The sequence below is a fragment of the Pleurodeles waltl genome, chromosome 10 (genome assembly GCF_031143425.1).
Source record: "Pleurodeles waltl isolate 20211129_DDA chromosome 10, aPleWal1.hap1.20221129, whole genome shotgun sequence".
Taxonomy (NCBI): Eukaryota; Metazoa; Chordata; class Amphibia; order Caudata; family Salamandridae; genus Pleurodeles; species Pleurodeles waltl.
In genome coordinates, this window is record NC_090449.1 from 336,353,035 (window position 1) to 336,375,900 (window position 22,866).

At 47.2% G+C, this 22,866-nt stretch overlaps 1 protein-coding gene across 1 annotated transcript in view; it reads left to right on the plus strand.

Moving 5' to 3' along the window:
• The window catches only part of LOC138261520 (lipopolysaccharide-induced tumor necrosis factor-alpha factor homolog), a 218,936-nt gene that overhangs the window by 149,896 nt on the left and 46,174 nt on the right, over positions 1–22,866 (plus strand). The window contains exons 6-7 of the mRNA XM_069210531.1: positions 6,249–6,317; positions 11,482–11,550. Of these exons, the coding sequence (XP_069066632.1) occupies positions 6,249–6,317; positions 11,482–11,550 (138 nt within the window). The remainder of the gene's footprint in view (positions 1–6,248; positions 6,318–11,481; positions 11,551–22,866) is intronic.

The window sequence follows — 22,866 nt, forward strand, 5'->3', positions numbered from 1 at the left end:
TTTCTGTGAGCCAAAATCCAGCCTGCCAGCAGCTCTTCTCTGATTGACCAGCCTCTGCCAGCCTGAACCAAGCTGCCTTAATGAGGTGCGAAGTGGCCTGCATTGAGACAAGGGGTATCTGGTGGGCGGAGATCTGCAAGCTGCAGAGCAAAAGACAGGAAGGGGGCTGAGTAGCCAAACTGCTCTTCAAAGAGGGAATGACAGTTAAGACAGGATCCAGGCTCACCTCCACATCCTCCCACCCCAACTTGATGGGAGCCCAAGTAATTAGACTAGCAGAGGAGCTGGAGGGGGAATATTAGGGAAATTAGGCCATACCAGTGTGATGGCTTAGCCAGATCCTAACCCCAAAGAGAGATTATCTCCATCTTGGATTTTGGATGAATAGTGCCTCCTGTGATTGATTTTTGCCACACTTTGCAGTAAGTGGTCTCCCCAGAGGGTGGCACCTTGCACCCCATTGGGCAGGGGCGGCCCCCTGCTTGCCAGCCCAGGAAGGCTGAATAAATATGGGAGAGTTGCCCAGCAACTCAGACCACTGCCTGCAGCTACAAGAAGAAGAAGGACTTCCCTGCTGGAGCCCTGGTTTGGACCCCAAAGGACTGAACACTGCATGACTACACCTGCTTCACACTGTGGAACTACAATTCTCACGACTTTGCCTGGCTTCTAGAAGTGAAGGAGTAGGCTCCCTGAAATCAACAGGTTAAAAGAGCTTAACCAGCAATAACCCAGCCAAGAAGGACCCAACTGACCACCTTCAACTTGACTTTTGAAGATTCACCAGGTGCTTTCTGAGAAACGTATTCCTAACATCTCAAGGACCATCTCAGAACTTCTAGACCTTGGATTGGTGTTGTGGACCACTGGGGACCCACAAGAGGAATTCTGAAAGGAGATCCAGAAGTTTAGAGAGGTTTGGGCAACTTTGGAAAAACTGCTCCATATGGTGTCCAACCCATTGTTGAAACGCTACACAGCCTAAATTTCAGGTTTGTCCAACTGAAGCTCCAGAGCTTTTCCCCCTTTACAAAACTTCCAGGAGTTGAGCGGAGCTCACGCTGAGCCAAGTCAACGACATTGCATTGAATTCTGGCATCATGAGGAGCCTCACCCAACAACAAGGGAAAACGCTTGAGGAAAACGACTAACTCCGGAGGTAAAACTTTGACTGAGGCCTCCTGAACAGTGTTTCCGAGATGAGCTCCATCAGGGTTGGCCTAAAATTATGACTTATTCCCGATAAAGCGCTACGAGATGCCCCCCGTTGGCGCTATTGGTTTTTAAGCACCAGAAAGCACATTTTTTTATTTATTTTCACCAGGCAGGTCGCTCCCCCCATCTGCCACGCAGCCCCCTGTGGGTTGAACCTCCGTTGCCACTTTTGCCGCCTGACTACTCGCTCCCTTTTTTCTATTCCCCTGAGCTTGTGCTTCTGTGCCACTTGTTTTTTCCATTCTGTGCCCCTGTGTTTTGCTTTCTGTACCCCTGTGCTCTGTTGTCCCTCTCCCGCCGTCTTTTCCTGCCGTTTTTTCCCTGGGTTTTCCCCTGGGTTTTTCCCCGGGTTTTTCCCTTGCTGCTGAGCCACTGCTGCCCCGCCCCCTTCACTCCCATTGGCCGCCCCGCTCCCACCTCCCAGCTGCTCCTCCCTCCCTCTGCCCTCATATGGAGGCCGCGAAGCGGGCGCGCCTAAGGCAAGCCCATCTGCGCCCGTCCGCGCCTGGACCGCACCCAGCACCAGAACCCCTGGAACCCGCACCCCCCGCAACGCCAGACTGCACTACGACGCAAGCACCCTCCACGCACTCAACACCAGACGAGACCACCCCTGCTACCGGGCCACCCCAAAACGCACCCAGGGGCCTTTCACCTGCCGGAACTGCAGATTCACCAGCATCCAACCCTCCACACCACCAGCCAGAGAACCCAACCATCTCCGCTGCATCCTCCTCAACACCCGCTCCGCTCGCAAGCACGCCATCGAACTTTGGGACCTCCTAGACTCCACTGCCCCTGACGTCACCTTCCTGACGGAGACCTGGCTGAACGCCACCTCAGCACCAGACATTGCCATAGCCATCCCACAGGGCTACAAGATTTCCCACAGAGACCGCACCAACGGAGTGGGAGGAGGAATCGCCATCATCCACAAAGACTCCATCAAAATCTCAACGAACACCGATGACACCCTCACCACCGCCGAGCACATGCACTTCCAGATCCACACCGACCCCAACACCACCCTCAGAGGAACTCTCATCTACAGACCTCCCGGACCCCGCCCACAGTTCAGTGACACCATCGCTGACCTCATCAGCACCCACGCCCTCGCTTCCACGGACAACATCCTCCTCGGGGACCTGAACTTCCACCTCGAGAACAACAACGACGCCTACTCCACCGCCCTGATCGACAACCTCGGCAACCTCGGACTCAAACAGCTAGTAACGACACCCACTCACGCCGCTGGACACACGCTTGACCCCATCTTCTCCGCAAACCCCCACGTCTCCTTCAACCACACCACCGAACCACACTGGACCGACCACAGATGTGTCCACTTCACCTTCAGAAAACCCACCACACACCACTGCACCCAACAGCTACCACGCCGCTGCTGGGGCAAGGTCACCGGGGACCAACTGACTATCGCCCTCGCCCTGAGACCACCCACCGACCCAGACAGTGCCGCGACCAAACTCACACAGTGGATCAACGACTGCGCCAACACCCTCGCCCCTCTCAAGACCTTTACAACCAACAACACCAACAAGAAAGCCGCCTGGTTCACCGAGGACCTCCGGATCTCCAAGCACACCTGTCGGAAGCTGGAGAAGAAATGGCTCCACGACCGAACACCAGACAACCACACAGCCCTCAAGAGCGCCACCCACAGACATCACCAACTTATCAGGACCGCCAAGAAGACCGCCTTCAAGGACCGCCTAGACAACAATGCACACAACACCAACGAGCTCTTCAGCATCGTGAAAGAACTCTCCAACCCCAGCTCCATCACCAACGACATCCCGCCATCTCAAGACCTGTGCGACTCCCTGGCCACCTTCTTCCACCGCAAGATCACCGACATCCACAACAGCTTCAACCCTGACCCCCCCGCACCCACCACCGAGTCCACCACCCCTGCGACTACCACTCGCACCAGTCGCCTGACCGTCTGGTCCAGCGTCAGCGACGAAGACACCATCAAAACCATGAACTCCATCCACTCCGGATCCCCATCGGACCCCTGCCCTCACCACGTCTTCAACAAAGCCAGCACAGCCATCGCGCCCCACCTCCAGAAAACAATCAACTGTTCCTTCGAGACAGCAACCTTCCCAGAAAGCTGGAAGCACGCCAAGATCAACGCCTTTCTGAAGAAGCCCAAGGCGGACCCCAAGGACCTCAAGAACTTCCGTCCCATCTCCCTGCTGCCTTTCCCGGCAAAAGTGACCGAGAAGATTGTCAACAAACAGCTGACCCGCTACCTCGAAGTCAACAACATCCTGGACCCCTCCCAATCTGGTTTTCGCAGCAACCACAGCACCGAGACCGCCCTCATCGCCGCCACTGACGACATCCGGACTCTGATGGACAAAGGAGAAACAGCCGCCCTCATCCTCCTGGACCTATGAGCAGCCTCCATGACGCCGGTATCCACCACCCCTGCGACTACCACTCGCACCAGTCGCCTGACCGTCTGGTCCAGCGTCAGCGACGAAGACACCATCAAAACCATGAACTCCATCCACTCCGGATCCCCATCGGACCCCTGCCCTCACCACGTCTTCAACAAAGCCAGCACAGCCATCGCGCCCCACCTCCAGAAAACAATCAACTGTTCCTTCGAGACAGCAACCTTCCCAGAAAGCTGGAAGCACGCCAAGATCAACGCCTTTCTGAAGAAGCCCAAGGCGGACCCCAAGGACCTCAAGAACTTCCGTCCCATCTCCCTGCTGCCTTTCCCGGCAAAAGTGACCGAGAAGATTGTCAACAAACAGCTGACCCGCTACCTCGAAGTCAACAACATCCTGGACCCGTCCCAATCTGGTTTTCGCAGCAACCACAGCACCGAGACCGCCCTCATCGCCGCCACTGACGACATCCGGACTCTGATGGACAAAGGAGAAACAGCCGCCCTCATCCTCCTGGACCTATGAGCAGCCTCCATGACGCCGGTATCCAAGAGAAGGCCCTGGCCTGGACCACATCCTTCCTCTCTGGCAGAACCCAGAGCGTCCGCCTCCCACCCTTCCGCTCCAAAACCACTGAGATCATCTGCGGCGTCCCACAGGGATCCTCCCTCAGCCCGACACTGTTCAATATCTACATGGCCCCCCTCGCCCACGTCGCACGACAACACAACCTCAACATCATCTCCTACGCCGACGACACCCAGCTGATCATATCCCTCACCGAAGATCCCCACACCGCCAAAGCTAACCTCCACCGAGGAATGAAGGCCATAGCCGACTGGATGAAGGACAGCAGACTGAAGCTGAACTCAGACAAGACGGAGGTCCTCATTCTCAGACCCACCCCATCAGCCTAGGACGACTCTTGGTGGCCCACGTCACTAGACACAGCCCCGGAACCCACGGACCACGCACGCAACCTGGGGGTCATCCTCGACTCCACTCTCTCCATGACAAGGCAAGTCAACGCCGTCTCCGCGTCCTGCTTCAACACCCTCCGTTTGCTCCGCAGGATCTTCAAATGGATCCCCCTCGACACGAGAAAAAACGTTACCCAGGCCCTCATCACCAATAGACTCGACTACGGGAACGCCCTCTACTCAGGAACTACAAACAAGCTCCTGAGACGACTCCAACGCATCCAGAACGCCTCGGCCCGACTCATCCTCGATGTCCCCCGCCGCAGCCACATCACACTCCACCTGAGAGGCCTGCACTGGCTCCCCGTCAACAAAAGGATCACCTTCAAGCTCCTGATCCACGCACACAAAGCACTGCACAACACCGGACCCACCTACCTCAACAACTGACTCAGCTTCCACTCCCCCACCCGAAGCCTCCGCTCAGCCAACCTCGCCCTCGCCACAGTCCCCCGCATCCGAAAAACCACCGCCGGAGGCAGATGCTTCTCCTACCTCGCCGCCAAGACCTGGAACACTCTCCCCACCATTCTACGACAGACCCAGGACCTGCTGGCCTTCAGAAGACTCCTCAAGACCTGGCTCTTCGACCAGTAGCACCCCCCCTCCCCAGCGCCTTGAGACCCTTGCGGGTATGTAGCGCGCTTTACAAATGCAGTGATTGATTGATTGATTGATTGATTCTATAAAAATCCGTATCCCTAGTACCCTAAATTGTATTTTATTCGTTTTGGTGTCATTATAAAGATACAAATATTTCATATGGTTATAGGTTGGTGTTGGATTTTAATTGTGTGTTGTGTCTTACTTATTTAATGTATAGGTTCTTGCAAATGCTTCACACACCTGTCTCCTAGGTTAAGCCTGCCTGCTCGTTGCCAGCTATCAGGAGTTGAGCAAGGAATTAATTTACTGGGACCTTGACTGGACCTTACATTGTGGTGGTGGGTATCTACCAAACCCTACTAATAAACCACTTCCCAACAATATAAAAGTTATAACTAAAAGGAAATGGGAGGAAAATAGGTCGCATGTCCTACTGAATACATTAAATTGTGGAGATAGGAGGACATTTTGGCATATACTTTCTTTTGGTAGCTCTAAAACAACCAGGAGTGAGGAATTATTTATTCAGCCACGTATACAGCACCAGTACATCTCTGAATTGTACATACCCGATATAGCTGACACTCACAGCAGTTCCTTTGACTGAGCATGTTAATTTAAACCTATTTCAAATCCGGTGCCTCCTATTAGTTTCACTCTTGCTGATACATTAAAAGCCATTGAGTCTCTGAAAGACAATGATGCACTTGGCCTGGACACGATACCGGGGCACTTATATAAAAGCAAGCCAATTGTACGGGCCCTTTATGTGAACATATTATCTAATTTAATAGCAGCAGGCACTAATATTCCCAAGTTGTGAAAAGGAGCAGAAACTATCTGTAGACAGTCCCCACAGTATAGACACTCAGGAGAGGTAAATTTGGGTTTTTGAGGTAAGTATTTATTAGTAATTTGAAATAAGAACTGATGAAAAGTCAGTACGACGTTTAGCGCCAGTTTCTTCTCTGGAGTGGTGAATATCTTCCTTCTAATCTGTGTCCCTTTTCTTCCTTTTCTCTAGGTGGCGTACCGGATCGTCCTCATCAGGTCCCGGATGTGACATACAAGAAAAAGGGAACACATACCGCTGGTGAGTGGAACGGACGCCTTATACCACGTCTTCTACTTATATGTTTTACTGGGGAAAAGGTTTAAGGAGGGGGGGGGGGTTTATGTGTGATATAGGTGCCAGTGAGGACTTCAGGGCTTGTGTATATTCCGTACTTTACCCTTTTGTGCTCTCCCGGTGCTCTCTAAAGTGCCCTTCTCTCCTCCCTCCCCTCACCCTGCCTCCCTCCCTTCCCCAGCGTTTCTCCCCTTTTATTGTGCCCCTCGGTTTGTCCAGAAGGACCGTACCTTGTAGAGCCACGACCCTCCAGGGTCGTGGCTGGCTCTGTGGAGGTCCTCTCGTCGGTCTGGGCTGGTCTCCCCTGCTTCCGGTCGGGCGCTGTTCCTCTGGGTTCGGGTTCCGCCGCTTCCAGGCCACTGGGGTCCTCCTCCGATGTCCTTGTTGCCGTCTCTCTCTTCCTCCTTAGGTTCGCCGTCGCCGCCGTCGTTCTCCTTCCTCTCTTCCTTCCCGGCTCTTCCCCTCTCGACCGGAGCTTCCGTCTTTTGGCCGCCTGGTGGCCAATCCGGAGCCTCCTCGTCACCGGAGGTTGCCGAGGCAACCTCAGGACGCTGGCCTCGTTGCGGACGCGTTTCCAGGGGAACCTGGGAACGCGGCCGTAGCGGTTCCGTTTCTGTCGGTTCCCCGCTGTTGCCCGGGGCGGCCCAGTCACACACCCTTCCCCAAGAACTGTCCTGCTCCAGGACAGGCGAAGACAGAGGAAATCGGGACAGATAATCAGCGGGGGCCTGGTGAGATCCAGGGACGTGCCGAACCTGAAAGGAGAATGGTTGCAGTTCAAGGAACCATCGCAGTATCCTGGAGTTAGAATCTTTATGCGCAGCCAGCCACGTAAGAGGAGCGTGATCCGTGAATAGTATAAACGGCCGCCCTAGGAGATAGTACTGCAAACAGTCAATGGCCCACTTGATAGCCAAGCACTCTCTCTCTATAATTGGATAGTTACGTTCCCGGGAAAACAGTTTTCTACTGATGTAGACCACCGGATGGTCAAGCCCCTCGCTATCTGGCTGAGTCAGAACCCCTCCAAGCCCAACATCCGATGCGTCAGTGTAGAGGTGAAACGGCTTCGTAAAATCTGGGCAGTGCAGGATGGGATCGGAGGTTAAGGAAACTCTCAACTGTTCAAAACTCGCGTTTTGCGTCTCCGAAAAAGGCAAAAGTCGATTGGGATATCGTTTAGTGAGTAGGTCCGTAAGAGGTGCTGCTAAGGTGGAGTAATGTGGAATGAAGCGCCGATAATAGCCCACTAATCCTAAAAAGGAGCGTAATTCCTTTTTCGTGTGTGGAAGAGGGGCATGTAAAATGGCATCCACCTTCCCATTTTGAGGTTGTAGTGTACCCTGATTAATCCGATATCCCAAATAGGAGATGTCGGTTTTACCTATCACACATTTCTTGGGATTGGCCGTCAAACCAGCAGTTTGAAGGGCTTTGAATATCCTCTGTAGGTGTATTAAGTGGTCCTCCCATGTTTCACTAAATACGACTACATCATCTAGATACGCAGCGGAGAATGCAGGATAGGGTTTTAGAATCCTATCCATCAACCTCTGAAAGGTTGCCGGGGCTCCATGAAGCCCAAAAGGCAGTACTGTGAATTGATATAACCCGGACTGGGTAGAAAAAGCTGTTTTTTCTCTATCTGGAGGAGCTAAGGGAATCTGCCAATACCCTTTAGTTAGGTCGATAGTAGACATGTATTTTGCTTTCCCTAGTTTTTCGAGAACATCGTCCACCCTAGGGATGGGATAGGTGTCGAATAGGGAGTTTGAGTTAAGTTTGCGGAAATCTATGCAAAACCTGACGCTACCATCAGGCTTCGGTACTAGGACAACCGGTGAACACCAGGGACTAGTGGACGGTTCGATGACCCCTAGGGATAACATTGTTTTGATTTCTTCTTCGATTATGTGTTTTCTAGCTTCTGGAATACGATACGGGCGTTCTCTGGTGATCTGCCCGGAGCTTGTGCGTATATTATGGTGAATTAAAAACGTCTTTCCTGGTTTCTCTGAAAAGAGTGGTTGCCATTGTTTTAAAACCTTAAGGGCTTGTTGCTTTTGCCCTTCAGGTAAAGTATCGTCTACTATGGGTAGGGTACTTTCAGTATCAGGGTTGGTAGGGTAGAACTCGATATCTAGGGTCTTGTCGGGACACACAAACTGACCCATTTCTACGGAACGTTCAGGTTGTGCGGGGGTCTCCCATTTTTTTAGCAGGTTTACATGATATATTTGTGTTTTTATTGGACGGGAGGATATTTCGATAAGGTAGGTGACAGGGGAAACTGCTTTGATTACTCGATATGGGCCCTGCCATTTGGCCAGGAGTTTATGGTCGGAGGTGGGTCTCATTATTAGGACCTGGTCCTCGGGTTGGAAAACCCGTAGTTTACTTCCTTTGTCATAATAGGACTTTTGTGTTTGTTGGGCCTGTTCCAGGTTTGCGTGTACGTCGGTCCATAAGCTGTGTAGGTGGTTCCTCAATTTTTCCGCATATTCTAACAAAGGAGTCCCTGCTTCCTCAGCCTCGGCCTCCCAGGATTCTACCGCCATGTCTAAAAGGGACCGAGGTTGGCGTCCGAAGACCAACTCAAAGGGGCTATGCCCCGTGGATGCTTGCTCATGTGTCCGTATGGCGTACAACACTAGGGGTAACTTTTGATCCCAATCCTTCCCTGTCTCATTGATAGTCTTTCTCAGCAGGGTTTTAATGGTTCGATTATATCTTTCGACTAATCCGTCCGTTTGAGGATGGTAAACGGAGGTTCTGATCTGAGCTATCCCCAATGTTTTACACACTTGTTTCATTAAGGTGGACATAAAAGGGGTCCCCTGGTCCGTGAGGATTTCATGTGGAAACCCAAGACGAGAAAATACGTTAATCATAGCTTGGGCCACTGTCTTGGTTGTCATACTAGTCAGGGGAATGGCCTCTGGGTATCGTGTAGCATAATCTACAATGACTAAGATGTAGGTGTGTCCTTTTGACGAAGGAATCAAAGGTCCCACTAGATCCATCCCTATTCTTTTGAACGGGATATCGATGATGGGAAGGGGTAGGAGAGGCGCCTTCCTAGGCCGACTAGGTTCGGTTAACTGACAACGGGGACATTGGGCGCAATACCTACGTATGTGGGCGTACACTCCAGGCCAATAAAACCTTCTGAGCAAATATTCCTCGGTGTTTTCTCTCCCAAAGTGTCCTCCCCCTGGGTGATTATGAGCTAGTGTAAGAACATGTTCCCGATAGTGGGTAGGTACCAGAAGTTGGCGTTTACGTTCTCCCCGTCGTGTGGTAGTAACCCGATATAATAAGTTTTTTTGCACTATAAAGTAGGGACCCACCTCTTCTGTCTCCTCTGTTACTGCCGACCTCCAGGCATTGTTAAGGGAGGGGTCCTCTCTCTGTTGTTGGACAAAAGTACTAGGAACTTCATGAATTTCTGCCACTATCTCTCCATAGGTGTTGTCACCTTTCGTCTTCCGATAGTCCCCTTTTCCCTGTCGTTTCTCTCTTCGTGACAACTTTCTACGATATAGCGGACACTCAATATCACTCTCTGAAAAAGGTGCCTCTCCCCACCAATCCTTAGTTTGTTTGCTATCTCTGACGTAGTCTAATAGTTCTTGGAAGTGGATGTAGTCTGTCCCAATGATACATTCCTCGATTAACCGGGGCATTATCCCCACTGGGAGGAAGTCCTGATAGGGTCCCCACCTGATCTGGAGTACCTGTATAGGATACTGGGCCTTGTCCCCGTGGATGCAACATATAGATACCCATTGTTTCTCTTCTATATCATTATTTATCAAGTCTTTCCTAATTACTGATTGGCTGCAGCCGGAGTCAACCAGGGCATATACACTTTTCCCGTCCACTTGTATCATCATTTTAAATTTTAGGGCGCCCTTCCCAGTACATAACACCCTTCGCCTTGTCATCCCTATCTCCATTGGTTCTCCCATTTCTTGTTTCTGGGGACACATACGTGCGATGTGTCCCCATTCGCCACAACTATAACATTGGGGTCCCATGGTAGGCGGGCCTTCAGGAATCCTACGTGGTACTAGATAGTCGGGTGGACTTTTTACAAATGTCTTTGGGGTCGGTAGAACTGGTTTAATGATACTTCGCGTGGGACAGTTTCTGACATCGGTGGATCGATGAAAAGCACAGGCCAGATCGATGGCCGTCTCAGAATCCACTTTTGGGTGTTGTCTTATCCAGTGTTTTGTGGATGGAGGTAGACCATCTAGATATTGTTCCAGTATAATGGTTTTGATGACTTCCTCCCGACTATCTCCAATATGGCCTAACCATTTTAATGCTAGATCCTTCACACGAAAATAAAAGGTTCTAGGATCTTCGTTGGTGCCCCATTTGACTTTACGAAATCTCATCCTGTAATATTCTGTGTCGTGACACACCCTTTCTAGTATACTTGTTTTTATGTCTTGATAGGGGTTGACACCACCTGGGTTAGCGGCTTGATATGCTGATTGTAAGAGACCGGTGAGCAGGGGAGCCACATATTGTCCCCATTTATCTTCTGGCCATAGGGCGGAGGAGGCTACCCGTTCAAAGTTGGTGAAAAAGGATTCCGGATCCTCTCCCTCCTGATACTTCTGTAATACGGAACTAGGTACATTCGGATGTACCTTACTAGCGGCGATAGTCTCCGTTAGTTTTTTCATCGCACTTTCATGGACTAACTGGTTGTTCGCCAGTATGGTCGCCTGGCTCTTCAGAGCAGATTGTAAGGTTTCTCGGTCTTCTTTGGCCTCTCTCTGTTGGGCCTCCCATACTAGTTGTAAATGTCTTTGCCCTTCCGCTAGTTGCTTAATCACGGTCTCTAACGATGGACTCTCACTCATTGTGTATACTGTCTGGACTGTTTTATGGAGAGGGATTAGAAACAAGCTCCCACTTCTGACACCACTGTAGACAGTCCCCACAGTATAGACACTCAGGAGAGGTAAATTTGGGTTTTTGAGGTAAGTATTTATTAGTAATTTGAAATAAGAACTGATGAAAAGTCAGTACGACGTTTAGCGCCAGTTTCTTCTCTGGAGTGGTGAATATCTTCCTTCTAATCTGTGTCCCTTTTCTTCCTTTTCTCTAGGTGGCGTACCGGATCGTCCTCATCAGGTCCCGGATGTGACATACAAGAAAAAGGGAACACATACCGCTGGTGAGTGGAACGGACGCCTTATACCACGTCTTCTACTTATATGTTTTACTGGGGAAAAGGTTTAAGGAGGGGGGGGGGGTTTATGTGTGATATAGGTGCCAGTGAGGACTTCAGGGCTTGTGTATATTCCGTACTTTACCCTTTTGTGCTCTCCCGGTGCTCTCTAAAGTGCCCTTCTCTCCTCCCTCCCCTCACCCTGCCTCCCTCCCTTCCCCAGCGTTTCTCCCCTTTTATTGTGCCCCTCGGTTTGTCCAGAAGGACCGTACCTTGTAGAGCCACGACCCTCCAGGGTCGTGGCTGGCTCTGTGGAGGTCCTCTCGTCGGTCTGGGCTGGTCTCCCCTGCTTCCGGTCGGGCGCTGTTCCTCTGGGTTCGGGTTCCGCCGCTTCCAGGCCACTGGGGTCCTCCTCCGATGTCCTTGTTGCCGTCTCTCTCTTCCTCCTTAGGTTCGCCGTCGCCGCCGTCGTTCTCCTTCCTCTCTTCCTTCCCGGCTCTTCCCCTCTCGACCGGAGCTTCCGTCTTTTGGCCGCCTGGTGGCCAATCCGGAGCCTCCTCGTCACCGGAGGTTGCCGAGGCAACCTCAGGACGCTGGCCTCGTTGCGGACGCGTTTCCAGGGGAACCTGGGAACGCGGCCGTAGCGGTTCCGTTTCTGTCGGTTCCCCGCTGTTGCCCGGGGCGGCCCGGTCACACTATCCCAATTTATCAGAAAAGCATTAAAGATAATCCAGAAAACTACAGGCCAATAAGCCTAATTGAAAATGTACTACATTTTCATTAGACAAATATTAGATAAGGTCCAGGATTGCGTACAGGAGTGCTATCTTCTTCCTAATTTACAGGTGGGGTTTCGAGCTGAAACAAATATCATAGACAAGATTCTTTGTTTTGTTCTGTTGATCTTGAAAGAAGTATATCTAACAATCAGCACCGCTAGGAGCTGTGGCTGTTCGTGCCATCAGGCGCTCTTGAGTTTGTAGCTTCACCCTCTGCGTGGGATGCTTTAGCAGCAGAGGGGACCCAGGGGACCATAGCCCCCAGCACCACTAGCAGCAGGAGCCGCTGCCGTTCGCCACATCGGGCGCTCTTGAGTTGGTAGAATCGCCCGATGTGTAGGACGTGCACGGGCCAGACGAAGACCATCATCGGACGGACAAGGCTGGGCTGGGCCACCCTGTAATGTACTTTTACACCTAGAGTAAGTGGTATTTCACCTTGATAAATTGGTCTTCAGCCTCTAGTTGACGTTACTCAGTAGCATTATAAGGGCTGAGGTTACACTTGGCTCCACAGTTTACTGTACCTGTGGAAAGATGGACAAACAGAAGGCAGGAGCAACACATGATAGTTTTAAGGGTAACAGTACATTAGATGGCTTCTTACACAAGGCGGTTGGAGCAAAAGAAAAGAAGATTGAATCTGCAGAACAACAAGTGTTCATTGCAGCTTTCCTGGCTACCTCTTCCTCACCACTCCTGTTTCTGCTGTCTCCCCAAGGCGACAACAGAAACAGGAGTGGTCCGAAGGCTAACCAACATGGGGTTAAGCGAGATGGTTTTCAGGAGACCTGCTTAATTGATTTATCTATAGCTGAACCACCACTGTTTTCATCTGGTGTTGTGGCCAAAACAATAGAGATTCCAGCCGCTAAAGGGAAAATAAAGCGAGGTGGAAATCCACTAAAGAGTAAACATGCACATAGTGCAGGTCCCTCTAGCCCTGGATTTGAAAGTGGAAAGGTCAAATGGCCCAGGGAGGTCCTGTCAACCAAGCTGCTCTACTCATGGAGCATATCATGGAGGAGCTAGCTAAAAGATTGTATCCTGTTGGGAACCGACTAACAGTTATTGAAGAGAAATTGGGGGAGGTTGCTCAACTACCTAAGACCAATTATTTATTGCCTACAATCTCTTCCCTTCAGCTCCAGTCTCAGAGAAATTCAACATTATCTGGAATACATGATGGGGCTTTGCCCTGCCAAGTGGGGACTCCTTCGCACTTAGAAGTATCTTGTAATCTTGCCCATAATGATGCTACCTCCGGATTGGCCGTGAGTGAGGGCATGGCTAGATACCCTAGTCAAGTATTAGAGGAATGCCACTATGGCAATGCAGCCACCAATAACATGGAAGAAAGTGGTGCCAACTTATTGGTTAAGGACTTCAGGGAGGCTACTAATTACCATGCAGTAAATAACCAAAAGGTGGCAGGAAGTAGCAACAGACGTCCCGGGGTTCTACGTCTCCCCCCGAGGCCAGTCCTTTTGTGGCAGTAATCACTAATGTACCTAGTTTACAGGCAAACAGCTCAAAAACTTTTACAGAACTGAAAGACAAGGTCATCCAATAGTTACATGTTAAAGCTAACTTTCCATTTTCAATAGTATCCTCAATACTAATGGTGAGGAGGGTGGCTTGGGGAGGGGGTATGTGGAAGAAGTTCTGTGAAGGGTACTGTATTGTTGTAAATTTTAACTCTCCTGCTATAGTTAGTCAGATCTTTTCAAACTGTTACAAAATTGGTCCACTGCCCAGGGGGGGCTATTTCTGTGCAGACTTGCAGTTTTTTATCCCCACACAGGCTTCCCTCAGAAACTGGTTTATTAAGTCTTGTCAGTACCTGTGCCCAGAATGGTGATCCCCCTCTCCAACAGACTAATTTCCTCTGCATTGTCTGATGTCGACTGACTCAAAGATGGGTCAAGCAGGGCCCATCAGGTTATGTTAGCCAGTAAAAACAGTGCCCATTATGTCCTGATTGCTGGGGATTTTAATGCTACATTTGAGCCTTACTCATTGGCACAGGAGCTCTACTGGGAAGAGGATAGTCTATGAGGCATCAAACAATTATTGAAGAGCAACGGACACAGACTGATGATGGCTGCACTCAAGATTGTTAAAATCACTCTAGCCCATGGCCTCCGAGCATATAATGGGTGTTTCCGCTAAGACATAAATCTCTCTCCCAAATTTAGACAAGGGATTTGTATTAGTCATATTGATTATATTTTATTAGATAATTGGCACGGAGATACTGGAAAGAGAAGTGTTGGACAGTGCTTTCAGAGGTAGCAAGAAACAAGTACGCCGGTCAGTTTTGAAAGCTGGTTTCAAGTGACAGCGGGGAAACCCAACCTCTGATTGGGTCATCGATTCTTCCTGATAAGTGGGTTAAACACTTCAATTCGCTCTACTCTGGAAGAGATGAATTTGAACCCAAAGAGAAGAGTTTGTGTAGCGGAGAGAGTGTATCCCCAATTAAGACCAATTTCCAAGGTAGCACTATCCTCCCTCAAGTGGGGCAAAGCCCCCGGCATGATAAAATACTGGGTGATCTTCCTAAGTCAAACCTTGATATTTGGGCACCCTACAGAAACAGGGTTTGTAATGCAGTGGCTGCAGGTGTGCTCATCCCTTACACATGGAAAGGGACAGAAATAGTTCCCCTCTATTAGAAGGGAAATCCCAGCAACCCATCTAATTATCAACTGGTTTGCTAGATAACCTCCCAAAAATGTTTGCGAAGCATATCTTAAACCAACTGGAGGAGTGGATTGAGGAGAGTGGGGCCATTTCGAGTTTGCAGGCAGGATTTAGTCCTGCATTTAGTACAATTGATCAAGTGATGAGGTTTATGGCAATCAGATGGAAGACGGGTGATATCGGTGGAGGGAACTTATTTGTTGCCTTTATCGATCTCTGTGCAGCCTTTGACCTGGTCCCTAGACCTAAGCTGTGATGTACATTAGCGAAATGGGAGTTCCTGGTTTACTTTTGAACTTGATTGTCCTTCCCCATGAAGGCACTTTTGCCTGAATTTGATGTGGCAGGAATGGCAAATTGACAGATCGAGTTACAACTGAGAGGTGGATGCAGCAGAGCTGTTCTAGGCCTCACCCTCATTCTCTTGTATATTAATAATTGCATTGAGTATTTAACCAATAGCAGGAATGATTCACCATGGTTGGCTGGTAGGAAAATTCCGAGCTGCTTTATGCGGACGATACAATCATCATGGCAAAATCACCAATGTGACTCCAGAATTTAGTTGATCAATTTTGCCTGTTCTGTAAAGACTTGGACCTTGAGGTCAATGTTGGAAAAACAAAACTGATGATTTGTTGTCAGGGAAAGAAAAAGGTGAAAGCTAGCATAACAAAGAATTCTGTTATTCTAGAAAGAGCCAATGAGATCTTCTATGTGGGGATTAGACTCATGGATTCTGGTAGATGGGACGCACATATCAGTAAAAGTGCTCAAGTAATATGTCATAGAGGAGGAGCCTGGGACATAAAGCTAAAGCTATAGCAAGTCTTCTATTAAATCCCATATTGGAAATGTATAAGGCCCAGGTCAGGGGAGCTACCCTATATGGAGCAGCATTGTGGAGCTTCAATAACCAGCAGAATATGTTACAAGTCAAAGAAAGCAACTTTATTAGATATATCGTGAGACTGGGGAAGGGCATCCCGTTAGTACCTCTAACCTTGGATCAAGACAGAGGAACTGGAACATTTTAGGGAGGGAATCGGAGACTTATTTGGGCTCTCGAGCTGCTTAGATAAGGTCAGTTGGCTGCAGGAAATGAAAACAGCTTTGGTTGCACTCCTGAGTCGATGCCAGCTGATGTGACCACACTTGTCAAGCAGAGATTTTGTGAGAGAGTAAATGATTGAATCTCCCAGAGGAGTAGGTTGGGTCGTCTAACGACGGAATTGCTGCTTGTCGAGCAGGAGCCATTGGCTGAACATTTCCTTGATCTACCCATACATACGTATATGCTCATTCCCAATTCTTCCAGTTTAGATATGGTATCCTACCTGTAAACGCCTACACCGCTCAATGGTTTTGAATAGCCCTGAAGATAACAAATGTAAATTGTGTCAATTAGGTGAGGAATCAGTGGAACATTTTCTTTTTTGCTGTCCTAAATATATGGTTTCAATGAACAAATGGATTATCCCACTTTCCAAAATTCTGCCTTTACGACCGCGCTAATGCCTATAGAATTTGTAAAAGTGATACATCTACAGTGGTAGTAAATGCCATTTCTAAATATTTGTCGGCTGCCTGGATCTACCCATTGTGAATTCGTTAAAGTACTTGGGTGAGATGGCTCAGAATAAGAGCTTTTTATCTGCGAGGTTTTGCACAGGACTGTTGGGCCGGCCTAAAAGCATGAAGGGTTCTTAAAGCTTGAAGTCTTAATCCTTTTATTTTCGTATTTTTACCAATGTCTAATGCCTATTGACCTTGTAAAAGTCTGTCCGGGTCACCCATTGTAGAGGTCCTGAAGTACTTGGATAGGATGGTTCATAATAAGAGCCTTTGTATTTGCGAAGTTTTGCACATGGCTACTAGCCCAGCCTAAGGCATGACGCGTTTTTATAGTTAGAAGTCTTCATTTTTTAACTTAAAAATGTTATTAGATTTAAATATCAAAATATATTGATATGTATTGCACCTTAACGCTTTAACTGTTGCAGATTTCATAAATTGTAATATTACTTGCAGTTTATGCTATCTATTTGATCATTCACGTTTGATCTTTGATCTTATTTAATATAATGAGATGTATGCACTGTGCACTTTGGTTCTTTGGCTTTTTATTATTGTAGATTTCTAAAGCTGCTGGTACTACAAACGTGAGGAGCTCCAAACTGAGTCAGTTGTGTATATTATTGTATAGGAAGTACTCTGTATTGTGGTATTTGTACGTTTATTCTTTTCAATTGTGATTCTTGCTTGACTAAGATTTTATGTTTCAGTAGGTCAATAAGCTGCTACTCTATCTGAAACATGCTCATATCTTTGTACCTTTTGTTGATTTAAGAGCAGCAGCATTTGACCTAGTCCCTCAAAGGTAAATTGTGGGAGATGCTTGGAGACATGGGCATGACAACCAACTTTTTTAATATAATGATTAGACAACAAAGTGAAAACCACGGTCAGGTATGATGGGGGAGGAATGGAGAAATGACAGATTGAATTAAAATTGAAAGAGGAGTCCTACAGGGTTGCGTGCTTATCCCAATTATATTCCTATTATTCATCAAATACTGTGATTGATGTTATTTATGATTGACAAAATGAGTTTGCCAGATCCTTCAATATGCAATCTAGGATAGGAATTCTTCCAGGCAACTGTTTTTGCAGTAAATGGAGTACAACAGCATTAATTTTGGATAAATATCCTCTTTGCAAGTTACACCCAGAAACAGACGCCCATTTGTTGTTCTTTTGCACTGCCTATCATTAGATTAGGAGGAAATGGATTGCCCCCATTTTCCGGAGGTTGTATATAAGGAATTAGTAGATTGCTCTGGGGTTGTTCAAGTTGGACACCAATGAGGTGACTGTCTTTTCAACGTCCAACTATTTGTAGTTGGCCTGGTGCCTAAAGCATGTCCATAAAGGAGCTACAACGGGGTGCTCTATGTAATCGATTTTAGATACCTTCTTACTGATTTTGAAAGGCAACTTTTACCATTTTATGAGCTTGAATTCTACTTTTATTGTATATTTCTAGGGAAACTATTTTAAATAGTGTGCAAACTTCAGTGATAATTATGAAACGAGTCTATGAAATTGAATGATTTGTTTATTGATTGTGTTCATTGTAAGTTAGATGGGGATTTCCCCCAAAATAAAATAAAATATTCTTTTATATTAAAAAAGAAGAAAATGTATACGATGTCTATCCTACAACTTGAGTTTTGGATATTATGAGTTAGCTTTTCGAATGCTTAAGTTTGTTAAATGGACAGGAATTGTGCAGGGCCTACGTACATTTGTGTATTTTGTATGGATTTATAGGAAATGCCTGGAGATATCCTTCCAATTGACAAGAGAAGATGCATTTAAAAGTAAACCTGATGCTGTGTTTTACATTTTGCACACTGTTTAGAATTGTTTAATATGTTGAATATATTTTATGAACTGTGGGTTATTCTGTATTTTATGGGGTAGTACTGAATGACTGTAACTTATGTACCTAAACTACAGTCGCATTGCTAACACGTTAAGAATGTGACTACTGCTGATAATTCAACATCAGCACATGAAAATTAAGGCAAATTCATTCACCATATAAATTTTTGTTTCACAATGGAAGCCATAAAAGAACAAATCTAAACCACAATCCAGTGAATGCAAGACAGATCATTAAGAATCAAGCAGCACTCTATTTTCAACAGCACATTTAAAAAGCATTCAACATAAAAACAGATTAGTTTGTTAGGTAAAGTTATAGCTACAATAAAGCAGGTGTAACCTGCCTAGATTTCTTCTCTATGATCCAGGGAACAATAACACCCTTAAATCCTCGTTAAGTGAACACACCATAAGAAAGTGGATGGTATCTAGTATCGAAACTCCATCACATTCACACGGGCTTAATATCGGAATCCTTGACTAATCCTTAAGGACTGCCAGAAGGCAATTTACAAAATTCAATCGAAACCTACCTTATAAAAAACAGCAGCTATTATTACTCACAAACATGAGGTACGCTCCAACATTATATATGAATGTCCAGTTGGTTGGTTTAGCTCCAGGTGTAACAGTCCTTGATAACAGCATGATTAAGTACTGTTTCATCCTTTAACCAGACGGAGAGACGGAGGAGCAATGATCGTAATTGAAAAATGTCCAATAGATATCCTTGACTCAAATCCTCATGAACTATACCTGCTTGAATCCCCTGCAGCAAACACAGCAAACGTTGCAAGAACTGTTTTTCAACAATTTGTAATGATGAATTGCTGACATAACCCCATTTATCACTCCCAGAGGAAGCGAATAATAAGCATTTTGACTGATAAATGTTCAACAGTGCTGACAGAAACCTATTACCCAGCCTTGAATCAAAACCAAAGACTGTAAAAAATTATGCCCCACATTATAACATAGGCAGTAAGTGCCACCGTCCACTGCGGCAACAGCTGGCAAAAGACTGTCACCACTACTTTCATCCGTCCTCCATAATATGACCACAGCCGGATGTCCACCACAAGAAGGACGGAAATCCGGCTGTGGTCAGGCTGGCGGATGGTGTTAAGGTCAGTAGACCTCCAGTAGACCGCCGCCAGCCGTATTATGACAAATAATATGGCCTGGTGGTGTTCTGCTGGTTGGCGCTGCTGGAGGTAGGAGCGCCCCACCCCGTCCCTTGCGTCCCTTCCGTCCCTTGCCGGAAGACCCCATGGATACAGGTAAGTCGGTTTCTGACAGGAGAGGAGGATGGGAGGTGTTCTGTGTGTGTGTGCTGGGGTGTGTGCATGAATGTGTGAGTGTGTGAATGAGAATGAGTGTGTAGTGTCGTTTGCGTGTGTGCATGTGTGAGAATGACTGAATGAATGGAAATGTGAATGCGTGTCTGCGTGTCGGTTTCAATGTGTGTATGGATGTGTGAGTGAATGAATGGATGCATGCTTGTATGCTAGTGTGAGTGAGTGTATGAATGCGTGTATGCTAGTGTGAGTGAGTGTATGAATGCGTGTATGCCTGTGTGAGTGAGTGTGTGAATGCGTGGTGTGGGCCTGCGAGTGTGTGTATGGGGGGAAGATTGGAAGAGGGGGAGCATGGATGGAGGAAGGGTTGTCTGGGGAGTGCTGGGGGGGGTGGTCCTCCTACCAGTGACAGGGAAGGAATTCCCTGTCTCTGGTAGGGCCTACCACCATGGTTTTTGTGGCGTTACGAATGCCACGAAAACCATGGGGGTAGGCGGGGTCATAATTCCTCAGGCGGGACAGAAGCGGCCGCCGGGTTGGAGACTGTAATCTCCAGCCCAGGGGCTGCTACCACTATGGTGGTCGGTGTGATACATTGGCAGGTTGGCTTCAGCCAACCCGCCAATGTCATAATGTGGCGGTATTTATTGCCAGCCTGTTGGCAGTACTACCGCCACAATTACACTGACCGCCGGGGTCAAAATGACCCTCTATGTCTCTTCTTGCTGTGATTAATGGGGACCAACAATTAGAGTGATCGAACAATGCCCCTAAGTAGGGCAGGGGAACATGTTGACCCTGGTTCTTATATTCTATATTATGTTGAACACTCTTAATTTGGAGGCTCTCTACCCCCTACCATTACATAGTCCTGAGACTAGTAAATAAGACCAAAGTGTCCATATATGACACAAATAAACATAATACTTTTTGTTTATTGTAGACAATAAAACAGTGTCATATGCGTAAAGCAGTTCCCAGACCAAGCAGTTTTCCACAAGAGGCGGTTCTTGGGGGCCTATTACCAATACCTTTTCTAGATAGTTAACATATAATGTAAAAAAAAAGGGTGCCAGGGTACAAACTTGATGGACTCCCCTCTTTGTGCTGAAAGCTAGTGGGCACTCATCATCCTTCCCAAACCTAAACGAAGTTGAAAGATTTATGTGTAAATCAGGTACAAATGACATAACACTAGCATCAATTTGTAAATATACATAATTTTCCATAGTTTATCCTGATTGACCATATCAAAGGCTGAACTGAGGTCCATGAATGCCATGTGTAAAGCCACTTCCTAGGCCACAGTAAACTTATTATTGATCAGATGAAGGTTTCGGCATGGGTCAATGGTTTCTGGTCCAGGTCTCAATCCATACCTCAGGTCCAGTAATCAGTGATTGTTCTTTGAGCACATGGTGAGTCTTTTTAAGATGACATGCCCTATTACTTTGACCACTGAATTAATGAAATCAGTCTGCAGCAGCAATGGTAATTTTTGTTGCCTTTTTTAGGTCGCGCTTGCAAGTGCTTCCGACCTGTGGTCATATATTCTGTGGGCTTTAACCACTCCTATCTCACGCCCATCACTTTAATTGGTTCTTGAGCATGCCTTTCAAAATTCCCTTGATTTCATTTGTCAAAGGCATACATATGTCATGCCTTTTCCAGTGTTTAGCCTTCCTCGAGAGCACCAGCCAAATATTGTTAACATATACAGCGGCCATGCCTTACACATGGTTTCTGGACTACTTTTTTTGATATTTTTAGGTCTAGCTTCTGTTTCGTCTCTCTCCTTCATGCTCCATTGCGCTTTCAAGTCTTGCACAGAACAAATTCAATTGGCAGTATTGGAGAGCTTTGCATGACTACCAGTTACTTCACATTGTTTATCCTTTGTGCTCCATGTTACTTTCAAATCTTACACAGCACAAACTCAATCACCACTATTGGAGCACTTTGCATGAATACCAGTTACTTCATGTTGTTTCTTAGTTAGCTCACATCAGACTTACGGAGAGGACAGTGCATAGCTTACAAAATGGCAGCACAAAGCTTGTTTAACTATAGTTAAGCATTTTCATTTTGTTCATCAATGTATACAGCTGTGATATCCTATCCTTGGCAATGCTTTTTTCACTGTTCTCAGTAAAAGTTAACTTTTGTCACGTATGGTCTTGCAGAGCTTTTTGCTCAGTGGAATTATGTGGCATGAAAGGACCAGATTGTGAGGCAAGGTAGGCCAATTTATGTGGCAAAAAAAGTCCAATTATGCATGTACAGTGCCAGTAGCTCTAACCCCTGCAAATGCGAGACCTATTGAATTGCAAATGCTTGTTTAAACTTTGGAACATTATGGACAGCGACCAAAGTCAGGAATATAAATGATGACTGCATCTTTAATGACCAAAGTAAGTACTGAAGCCCATAAACCTAGAAGTCTGCATTATATAAATCAGTTGGGACCCCATCAGGCCCAGGAGTCTTTTTCTGCGACATAAAAATATAGCTTCATAGACTTCCTTGTGGCAGAGCCATAAGAGATATCACACAGTGGAATGGGTTAAAGCTGCCTTCAGTCACTCAGATAGTTTTCAGGTCTTATTTAAGGATATTCTTTTATGGATGGAAAGGCCTCACTCACCTAATAGTGGCATGTTTCATCATAGGCCAGTCCAACCCACCAAGCTAAGATGATACTGGTTTAGTGATCTCAAACGTAGCCCTACAGGAGAACCAGCTCCTATTGGAACAGGGAGATCAGAATAAGGTTAATTCTGTTGATAAGAACCAGGGTTACAGAAGATAATTAAAAATACCTTTGTGTCTGTCTGAAGGTACTAGTTTATTAATGACGCCTGAGGTAATAGGCCCCTCTACTCCATATACCAATGCCCACTACTGCAATGGATACATTACAGGCCCATTGTACCTACAGGCTGGACCCCTAGGCTCTACTCAACTCATGTCTTAAGTCCAGTGATCACGGTTGTATGTCTCTCCTGGGGAGTAGTTCCAGAAGTATCAACTCCCTTAATTGTGTACTCTCATACACAGAATTTCCTTTCCTACCCCTCTTTCAGCTGATT